The sequence below is a fragment of the Entamoeba invadens genome (assembly GCF_000330505.1).
Source record: "Entamoeba invadens IP1 unplaced genomic scaffold scaff_1105074726325, whole genome shotgun sequence".
NCBI lineage: Eukaryota > Evosea > Mastigamoebida > Endamoebidae > Entamoeba > Entamoeba invadens.
Window position 1 is genome coordinate 266,033 of NW_004443763.1, and position 11,537 is coordinate 277,569.

At 29.0% G+C, this 11,537-nt stretch overlaps 2 protein-coding genes across 2 annotated transcripts; both read right to left on the reverse strand.

Annotated features, from left to right (window-relative positions):
• Positions 1-5,566: 5,566 nt before the first annotated feature.
• EIN_341510 (hypothetical protein) lies at positions 5,567-6,277 on the reverse strand (the record flags this gene model as incomplete). The annotated part of the gene is made up of 1 exon (XM_004261486.1): positions 5,567-6,277. One exon carries the CDS (start codon positions 6,275-6,277, stop codon positions 5,567-5,569), a length of 711 nt encoding a protein of 236 aa, XP_004261534.1.
• Positions 6,278-6,381: 104 nt separating this feature from the next.
• Positions 6,382-6,903, reverse strand: EIN_341520 (hypothetical protein; the record flags this gene model as incomplete). Its single annotated transcript, XM_004261487.1, has 1 exon — positions 6,382-6,903. One exon carries the CDS (start codon positions 6,901-6,903, stop codon positions 6,382-6,384), a length of 522 nt encoding a protein of 173 aa, XP_004261535.1.
• Positions 6,904-11,537: the final 4,634 nt, after the last annotated feature.

Sequence of the window (11,537 nt, forward strand, 5' to 3'; positions counted from 1 at the left end):
ATAACAAATTTTATCTTAATAAATTAAATTATTATTTAATCGTTATTAAACAATTATTAATATTTTATAATATTATCAATTATATTTAATAGTTTGATTTTATATAGTATAAATATTATATTAATAAACCATTTTTTGTATACTATACATTTTAATATATTATAGTTTTGTTGTTAACTGTCGTTTTAACATTAAAAATGACCGCGGCAAAAAGTCACCATCTGTAAAGATAAGGTTTTGGAGATCCTAAATACAAACATAACTATGAATTTTACTAAAACTACTTTATTTTTTGGCACAAAAACAAATAAAATACACATTTTTTCATTTTAAAATGCATTTTTGGGACAAGTTCCAAATTTTTCCCTGTTCCGTGATAAACCCTGTGTCAACAATAAAATAATTATTTGTTTTTTTAAATATTTGTATAAAATGTTTTTTAATCATTGATTGCTCTTTTTAAAACAAAAAAATATTACAAAGATAATTATTATAAAGTTAACAACTCACCACATACCATTTGATTTTTTGTATATTTTTATAAAAAAATAATAATTAATTCTGTTTTTGAATTGAATCAATGATATTTCTTTTCAAATAATAATAATTAACTATTATAGATAAATATATTAAATATATTAAATAATAATATTTAAAAACTTTGTAAAATGTCAATGAAAAATACTTAAACTAAATAATCAAAATGTCTTCATTTGTGTGGAAGTATTTTATGAAAAAAACATTCAAATGCCAAAAACACTTGAACAATGATGAAGAGTTAAAATGTTCAAAATGTGGCACATATTGTATATGCAAAATTTGTCAAAAAAGTAAAAAAGAATGGCGACATTTATATTCCGAAGATAAATCAACATCGCCACTTATTAAGCATTTGTATACCCAACATGAGACAACAATTGGAATCGTAGACCTTGACTACAGTTCGGTGTTCAGCTTTTTCAATGACATTTCTAAAAAAAGTCAACATGTTACTATTCAAATTTTTTTATCACTGCTGGAATATCTTTGTGTCAAATTGAAAACGAATATTAAATATGACTTTTTCAATTTTTAAATCCGAACATACGTCTTTGATTTCCACGTTGTTTAGAACAGGCTGTCTTAATAAAGTGTATCAAGAAGAATACACTTTAATGAATGAAAAGGTGTTGAAGTTGCAATCCACAGTTCATTTTTTATTCAATTTCAACTGTTGTGATGACAAGATTTAGTAATTCGTATTCGACAATAACAATGCACTATCTGGATTTTGATTTAAAATGCCACAATGAAGTCATTGATATTTATGTTTTTAATCAACAACACACAAATGCAAATATACACAAACAAACTGAAAACAATAGTAAAAGAGTTTAAAATATCCAAGTCTTTGATCGCAGTGGTTGCTGATAGTTGTGCAAATAATAGGCAACTTGATACAATATGCGGCTTAAAATTGGACTTTATTGTTCATTGTGTCAATTTGATTTTTGTAAATTTGTTAAAAGCAATTCCCGAGTTAAAAGTTGTTTCAAAGTCATTAAATCAACTTTCTAAAGCAGTCCAAGTGTCACATGTAACCAAGGAAAATCTTATAAATGCGTGTTCCAAAAACGGCGAAACGGATAGCACACCATCAACGTTTGTAGTGACGCGGTTTGGCACTGTATTCAAAGTTATTGACAGAGCGATAAAAATGAAAAAAATATAAATGAAACAAAACAAAAAAATCCAATTTCAATAAAACATTGGGAAGATCTTTCAAAGCTTTTAAATTTCTTCAAACAATTTGATAAAATTTATTATTTTCTTTTCTCGAACGACAAGATAACTAGTTGTTTTGTGTTGAAAGAGCTTGAAATATTATGGAATACAATAAAAAACAGATTATAACACGAGTTGGAAGAACAGTGAAAATAAACAAAATGAAATATTGCCAAAAAAACGTATAATAATTCAATCAATACATAACAAAAATGATTCAAGAAAAAACAACGATTTTAAAAAACAACAAAAAACAAATTTTAATTTAAGTGCAATTATAAAATCCACAAAGAATACAACAACCAGAACAACATCTTTACTTCGTTTTAATACAAAATATTCCAAGACCGTAACTGGAGTTAATCCTAGTAAAATGATACCATCAATAAGCGAAAAACTCCCCAGTTTAATTAAAGCCTCAGGACCTATTGTTGAACACTCAAAAACTTTAAACTGCAATGTCTAGTCAACATTTTACTACCTTCTCTTGATGTACACAAATTGAAAATAACGCCTTTAACTCAAACTTCTGCAACTCCAATATCAACTAGTTGTACCACATGTTTTGTTCAAAACATCGAGACAAAACATGACCTTGTCTGTGGTGTTGATTGGAAAAAGGTTGCTCAAGACAGTTTCAAAAAACGATTCATTAAAGTTCTTACATCAGATTCTTATACAATGTCTTGCTTTTTGTACCCTTACACTCGAGACAGATATTTTACTGAAATACAAAAAGAAGAGTGTAAGCAAAAACTGTTCCAATACACATTAATCAATTGCATATCAAGACGTGTCACTTCAAAAACAATTGCAACGATACAACAAATTGTTATTGTAATTGCCAAAGAAATAGATTGCTATATGAAAAATGATGGTAAAATGATAACGGGGCTTTTTGATGGCTTCCATACCCCCGAAAACATTTGGAAAAATTGTTAACATGGTAATTTTTCATGAGTAAGCCAGAAATTATTTTTCTATACAACCAACTTTAATAGACTCGGAACGCGTGTTTAGTTATGTTGATGATGTGTTGGGTCCCGACAAAAGTGTAATGAAACCTGAAAATGTTGTGAAAATATCTCATCTCAAAATATTGCTTCATTCTCTCAATTTGTAAGTGTTTTAACTTGTTTTATTTAAAATATTATTATTATAAAGTTTGATAATAAATATAAAAATGGATTATTAAAAGTGGTAAATATTCACGTTTTTATGTGAATTATAAATTAAAAACAAAATTCGGTTTTTGGGTTAATTTTTGTTTGTTTTATGCTTCTTTTTATCAATAATTATATTTTTTTGTAAATTTTACTTATGTATTATTTTTTAAGTTCTGTTTCTTTTTTGGTATAGTTTTTCAATTATTTATAAACTAAATTGAGATTATTTATAAGTTCTATGTTTTGGTTTTTTTCTGTTCTTGGTACAAATTTTGATATAATAATAAATAAACAAAAAAAAACTTACATAATATAATAAAATATAACACGTGGACAATCGGGTGCGTAGCCTAACGATTACAGTAAAAAGCATTTATTTGTAAGTTTTCAAACAGAGAAAATATCTATTTGTGGGTTTATCATGGAATTGTGAAGAAAAATCTTTTCACTTTTTTATACATAAAAAATAAAAGATTTTAATGATATAAGAGTATTTTAATAATAAAAATACTAAAATTTTTTTATTAGTGTACCTAAATTCAAAGTTCCAAAGCAAAATAATTTTTTTGTAAGTTTTGCATTTGATTGGTCCATTGACCCACAAACAGACGTAACCCACAAATAGATGCTTTTTACTGTATCTAATTTTGTTTAAATAAAATGTCAAAATTCGTTGTTAAAATATAAAAATATTTCACTTGACATCGTAAATTTTGGCATTCATTTTATCAGCTTTTTATAATAAAATGCATTTTGGGACATTTAAATGTTTTTTAGAAACAAAAATCTTGTTAAATTTCAAAAATCATTTTAAATTTTATATTGCATTTTTAATGCTTAAAAATCCTTCAAGTAAAATAAATATTTTTTGAAGACCATTTTTATTCTTTTTTTATATGAGAAAATGATGTAATTTATAATCAAAAACCGATTACCAAATTTAATAAACAAAATTAATGCAAAAATTCAGGACATTCCATTTCAAACTTTTGAAAACAAGTTTATATCCAATGTAACAAAATACAAATATAATAAATTTAAAATATAATTATTAATTTAATCATTTTCATTAACCCTTCCAGTACCAGGAATTTCCAAAATTGAATACTTAATTTAATCTTATTCATTTTGAGTGTATTTTAGAGAGAATAAACGCAAAAAACGCTTTAAACTTTTAACAACCATGGGAAATACCAGAAAAATTAATAGTAAATAATAATTTAAAATATTATAATTTAATAGTAAATTATAACCTAAAATCGTGTTTTTATTGAAAAAAGGTTTACTTTTTTCAACTAGGGAGACTTGAAGATTCCTCTGATTATTCTCTTTTCAAGTTGAAAAAGTTTTTGTTTTTATATCAAAAAATAGTATAGTATATTAAACTAAACACAATAATAATCTTTACGAAAAGGAGTTTCAGAATGTAAAAGTGATTTATATAACTTTTTAATTGAAATATTTATTATTGAAAAACAAGGGATACGTCATACTTTGAATATTCAGAAAAGCGATTACATCAAACAAAAAACACTGTGATCTCATAATTATTTTTTTTATCTTTTTTGTAATTCAGTGAGAAATAAAATAATTCGAGTTTGTCAAAAAAGAGTAAAATATAAAACTGAAAAAATATAAGGAAAATACACCTTTGTGAAAATCACATTTTTTTAGTTTTTTATTATTCAATAAACAATAAAAACCTTTTAATTTAATAATAAATGAATAAGATTGATTTTTAATCGTCAGACACATCAATTTGAATAGAAAAAGAGTCATAAACAACTCAAGGAGTAAAATAAAGACAGTAAAACCAAAATTTGTCTTAAATGATCATGACACCTTGTTTATTTAATTTCGTATGTCTTCCAGTTGTGAGTAATAAAGATATGACTTTTTCAAAAAAAGACAAATGTATTATGAATACAGAAAGCAAATTTTTCTATATGATTGGAAAGACAAGTATTTGTTTGTTATTATTAAACAAATGGTAATTTATAATCTGTTTTGTCTGATTATTTTTTTTGTTTTGGCATTTATTTTTTGAAAATGCATTTTTGGGATAAAAATCAAAACCAGAAAATTGATAAAAACAAAAGATTTACTGATAAATGGTGTATAGTTTATGTATTTACTTATAAGATAGTGACTCTCATCAACCAGATTTTGTATTCTACTCACCCACTTTCACAATATATAGCTATTTGAAGTGAATATATTGTTTGTTGCTTGTGGTGTTTATACAGGGATACACAATAGGAACTAACCAACAAATAGATTCACAATTCTTCTATATTGAATTGATATACCAACTCAGTAGAGTGATGCTATCTTTACAAATTTAAAATCAATGATAAAACATACAAAAACAAAGAAGCAGGGTGATGTGAGTCAGAGATTTGGAAATTATGTAATATATCATTTATTTGTATTATATTATAGTAAAAAATTAGTATAATAATAATAATAATATAATAAAAAAGCAAAGCTCCTCCCCTATGAATATGTAAAAAACGCTTTGAATATTGTACGATACACCGAAATGATTTTCAGAGATCACAAAAGAAACAGAAAAATAACAAAGAAAATAGATAGATTATTAACTATAATAAAACCTATAAAACCAAAGAAGTAATTTACTCCATTTCCATCAATAACTCTGTCAATTCATTGAGGAAATTCAACCTGTCCACCTTATCGTGATGATAATGATATACCTTGTAGGCATTGAGGGCAGCGATGTCAAGTAAATCATAAAGTATTCTCACATTCCATCTTGAAGTGCGCCTTCTACAAGTGTAAGTATGTATCATCTGATCTGCACTATCAACACCTCCCATTGTCGCATTGTATTGTTTTATCACATTTGGTTTGTGTACACTCACAAGTTTGCCATCCTTTGCCTTCACTTGCTCCTGAACGGCGTACAACTCTTTAGCATGATGCATCGTCGTCATAATGAGCACCAACTTCTTCTTTTCATTATAGTAAGAAAGCAGTTTGCATACACCTTTTGTATATACTTCCGTTGTATCCGCCTCTCTTGTAGTAGCTTTCTTATCATCATTGGGGTCATAACGTTTGATTTGCTTGGCTTCTTCTGGTACCTCAACTCTGTTTTTTCGCACAGTCCCAAGCAATGTTGAACCATATTGAGCCAAATAATGTGCCAATCTTAAGCTGCAGAAAAAGTTGTCACATACAACTGTCACAAACTTTCCCATACACAATTGTGGAGCTACCATATCTATCGTCACCCGAAATCCTTGATTTTCTTCCTTCTTGTCGCACTTTCCACAGTACATCTGTAGGTTTATAACCATACCACTTTCACAATCACAGCACATCTTTTGTTATTCATTGAACATATTATCAAACACAATATTAACAACAAGTCAATTACCGATGTATATGTCTCAACACCATGAATCTCCGACTTCATTGATTATTCTTACAACAAAAAAACCCAAAACTTGATGCCGTAACGCTGAGGTTTGGACTTGATGAATACTTTTGCCCATATCTTTCCCTTGAATGCGCAAAGGTGTTCATCAACCGATAGTGTGGTGCTCGGTGTAAAGTATTTGTTGTTCACTAAGTTGTGAATAAAAGCTTCCAACACTTCCCTAATTTTGCCAAACTTGTCATTTGAGTTTGGCGTGTTTGATGCTTTGATTAACCCCTTTTCTATAGTCTCTTCATCATTTACTTTTTGTCTCACTTCAACATCCTTTTTTAGCTTCTCTTCGGTCAGGTCAACAAAATGTTTTTTGACCCACTCATCACAACTCAAATAGTCTTCTTCTTCAGTCTCTTCTTTATTCTCTGGATTTTCCTCTTCATCGGATGCACTGTCCTCACTCTCTTCTTCATCACCCATAAAACAACTTTCTTTCTCAACTTCATCCGGAAGAGTTGTGACATCGTAAGTCTCGATGTTAGCATTGATAAGTTGAAAAACATTTCTGGGCATAGCTTTACCATAAATATTTTGTTTCCCGTGTTTTTCGTTCCAAAGCTTGGAAATTGGATTCTTTATGTCGTGGTGTGCTCCCATATATAGTAAAATGCCGAAATATCGTATAATGTCTATTTTTGTTATTTGGGGTTTACCTTTTTTTCTGATAATTTGGCGTTGGTAAATGCAGTTATTTTTTCGACTAAATTTTCGTCAAAAACCCAAAAAACAAGTCAGAAGCAGTCGAATTACAAAATTCTGCTTTATAGTCAGCACCCACCTTTGCAACCTTCCTTTTGAACTTTTTCTTTTCTTTGTTGATGGGGCCCATTGCTTTCCACTTGTAGTCACCAACAATCAAGTCTTCCATGTGATAAGAACGATTTGGATGTTTTTTTTGAAAAACACGAATGTTGGTATAATGGTTTTATAATTGTTTAATTATTATATTATATAATTCAAATCAAATCAATGAAAATATATTATAATAACATTTAAAACAAAATAACATTCATTATACTTTAGAAAAATATTATAAAATAAAAATAAATATAAACAACAACCCTGAAAGTTGAACTGAAAATAATATGGAAATAACACTAAAAGGATGACATAACATAAACATGTTAACGAAGAATGGGTAAATGTATACACAAGCACGCAAATACGACTTTTTTTACTCAAATGTTATAGTTTGTTTATAGTTTCTATGTGCTCTGTCAAATACTAACAAACAGATTCGTAATTCTCAAAAATGTACGTGTAAACCTTTCATGTTAAATGTTTGTTTTTGAGTAAATTTTAATTATCAATAACTATGAGGGGGTAAAATTCTGCAGTGTTTCATGAATATACACAGTCAAATGAACACGCAAAAAACACATTTGAACAAATATACGTAGTAGATAATGAGTGAAAAGAACAATTTTTATTTGCCTTGGACTGATGTTTGTTGATGTTTATTTGTTTTCTTTTTATCTATACTTGTTATGATGTAATGTCTTTTGTCTATAACCAAAATAAACGATAAAAGCGTCGAAAACGAAATTATATAACAGAAATGAAGAAGAGTGATATGATGATACATGAAAAAGACAAAAAGAAAAGTGAAAATGTTCAATGAATCAGCAAGTAACACACATAACCCCACATAAGGGTTCAACGAATAAACTATACTTTTAAATTTAAACCAATTATTTTAATTAATCGTTTTAGTTGTCATTATAGTAAATATATAATAATAAAACTATACAATATGAACTGTAAACTACAATTTTTTAATTTTTTTTCGTATCTTCGAAACATTTGGCATTTTTAACACTTGTTATACTTTTTGAATTGTTTTTTATTATAAACAACAAGTAATTGTTACACTCGATACAAAATTGCTACTCATTTATTCAGTTTTTCTGTTGTTTTGATAAAAAAATGACGGTTATTTGTTTATCATTATTTTTACTGGCTTTCATGAATTATAAAATGGTAATTTTCCTGTCAACCTTTCAGAATTTTGGAATTGGTTTTGTTTTTTTAAAATTTTTGAAAAAAATAAAAATTAAATTTTGTTAATTTCTATTACTGAAAGGGTTAATTAACCTTACTATTTATATAAACTTGAATTTAGTTAAATCGTAATTTATTTGTTATTGTTCATTTTAATCGATATTATCAAACACCTTCTGAGTGATATTGTATATTTCAAGATACCTATCTGCAATATCGTTGCGCCCAGCGTTTCTGATCATCTGTATGATATCGAGTTGTGGTGTTTTGTTGGTGATTTTTGGCAAATTTAGTGTTGAGACATCGGTGTCACCAAATATGTATTTGAAGAGTTCTTGTGAGTACTTTTCGTACGCTTCTTCCTTTTCTTGTTGTGTGCCGAAAATTGATATTCTCGTCATTTCTTTGACCCATGGGTTCTCTTCAAGCATTTTTTGATTCCCATTTTCCATGTAATATTCGTACCTTCCCTCATTCAAGTGTTGTTCAAGTGTATCTGGGTCGTATGTCATGACAACACCATTACCAAAATCAACAGATTCCAACTTGTGATGTACTTCATTTTGACTTGGTTTTATCACTTCAACTGATTTTGTTTCTGTCAACTCGTGTTCGTTTATTTTTGTAGTTGGTTGTTTTGTTGGCTCAATTTGTTGTGACATCTCAAGTTGGTGTTTACTCGCAGCTGGTGGAATTTCTTGTTCTGTTGGTATAACTTTACGGTCTATTTCGTCGTTGTGTACTTTGTTGTTTGGTTTGATTATCTCTTTGTGTTTCTCTTCAACTTCGTTTTCTTTGTCTTGTTCAGAGTTTTGTTGTTGTGGAATTTGTTCTTCTTTCTTCAAATCAGCAACACTTTGTATTGCGTTAAGAATCAACTTCCCATTCTTTTTGATCGCCACATCTTCTTCTTTGTTTAACACCTCTTTGTCACTATTCATCTTCACATTTGGTGTAATTTCAATCTTTTGTTCTTCAATTTTAAGTTTAATTTCTTCCTTATTGATTTCAACTAATTTTAGTTCTTCTTTTTGTTTTTGTTCGACTTCCGAATGTTCAGCTTCTTGTATTTCTTTTAATACAGTTTCTTGTTGTGAAATTTCGTCATTCACTTTCACATCTACTTCTGGTTGTTCATTTTTTTCTTCTTTTGGTTTTTCATCACTTTGTGGTGTTGTTGTTTGTTTTGTATCTTCATCTTTATTATTATATTTATTATATTCGTCTTTGTCTTCAATAACTCCAATTTGTTTGTTATTTTTTGTCATTCTCTTTCTTCCTTTTGGAAGTAGTACATTTTTTCTCGACGGACATTTCAACAGATCATCTTCTATGTCAACCTGATTGGATGTATAAACATGTGTTGCTTTTTCATGTTTGTAAAGTAATAATAATTCTAAATTTTTTCGTTTTTGTAAAAAATCAATGTTTGGAGATAAAACATTGACATTTTTTTGATAAGTATTTATGGTAATATCGTTTTCTTGTGCTTCTTTAATTGCTTTCTCTTGTGCTTCTTGCAATGATTTCGCTTCAGCTTCATTTTTAGCATCTTCTTCATTCTTATTCACTTCTTGTGGTTGTGCATCTTCTTCATTCTCTTTCACTTCTTGTGGTTGTGCATCTTTTTCATTCTCTTTCACTTCTTGTGGTTGTGCATCTTTTTCATTTTCTTTCACTTCTTGTGGTTGTGCATCTTTTTCATTCTTATTCACTTCTTGTGGTTGTGCATCTTCTTCATTCTCTTTCACTTCTTGTGGTTGTGCATCTTTTTCATTCTCTTTCACTTCTTGTGGTTGTGCATCTTCTTCATTCTTATTCACTTCTTGTGGTTGTGCATCTTTTTCATTCTTATTCACTTCTTGTGGTTGTGCATCTTCTTCATTCTCTTTCACTTCTTGTGGTTGTGCATCTTTTTCATTCTCTTTCACTTCTTGTGGTTGTGCATCTTTTTCATTTTCTTTCACTTCTTGTGGTTGTGCATCTTTTTCATTCTTATTCACTTCTTGTGGTTGTGCATCTTTTTCATTCTCTTTCACTTCTTGTGGTTGTGCATCTTTTTCATTCTCTTTCACTTCTTGTGGTTGTGCATCTTTTTCGTTTTTATTCACTTCTTGTGGTTGTGCATCTTCTTCATTCTCTTTCACTTCTTGTGGTTGTGCATCTTCTTCATTCTCTTTCACTTCTTGTGGTTGTGCATCTTTTTCATTCTCTTTCACTTCTTGTGGTTGTGCATCTTCTTCATTCTCTTTCACTTCTTGTGGTTGTGCATCTTTTTCATTCTCTTTCACTTCTTGTGGTTGTGCATCTTCTTCATTTTCTTTCACTTCTTGTGGTTGTGCATCTTTTTCATTCTCTTTCACTTCTTGTGGTTGTGCATCTTTTTCATTTTCTTTCACTTCTTGTGGTTGTGCATCTTCTTCATTCTCTTTCACTTCTTGTGGTTGTGCATCTTTTTCATTCTCTTTCACTTCTTGTGGTTGTGCATCTTTTTCATTTTCTTTCACTTCTTGTGGTTGTGCATCTTTTTCATTCTCTTTCACTTCTTGTGGTTGTGCATCTTTTTCATTCTCTTTCACTTCTTGTGGTTGTGCATCTTCTTCATTCTCTTTCACTTCTTGTGGTTGTGCATCTTTTTCATTCTTATTCACTTCTTGTGGTTGTGCATCTTTTTCATTCTCTTTCACTTCTTGTGGTTGTGCATCTTTTTCGTTTTTATTCACTTCTTGTGGTTGTGCATCTTTTTCATTCTCTTTCACTTCTTGTGGTTGTGCATCTTCTTCATTCTCTTTCACTTCTTGTGGTTGTGCATCTTCTTCATTCTCTTTCACTTCTTGTGGTTGTGCATCTTTTTCATTTTCTTTCACTTCTTGTGGTTGTGCATCTTCTTCATTTTCTTTCACTTCTTGTGGTTGTGCATCTTTTTCATTCTCTTTCACTTCTTGTGGTTGTGCATCTTTTTCATTCTCTTTCACTTCTTGTGGTTGTGCATCTTTTTCATTCTCTTTCACTTCTTGTGGTTGTGCATCTTTTTCGTTTTTATTCACTTCTTGTGGTTGTGCATCTTCTTCATTCTCTTTCACTTCTTGTGGTTGTGCATCTTTTTCATTCTTATTCACTTCTTGTGGTTGTGCATCTTTTTCATC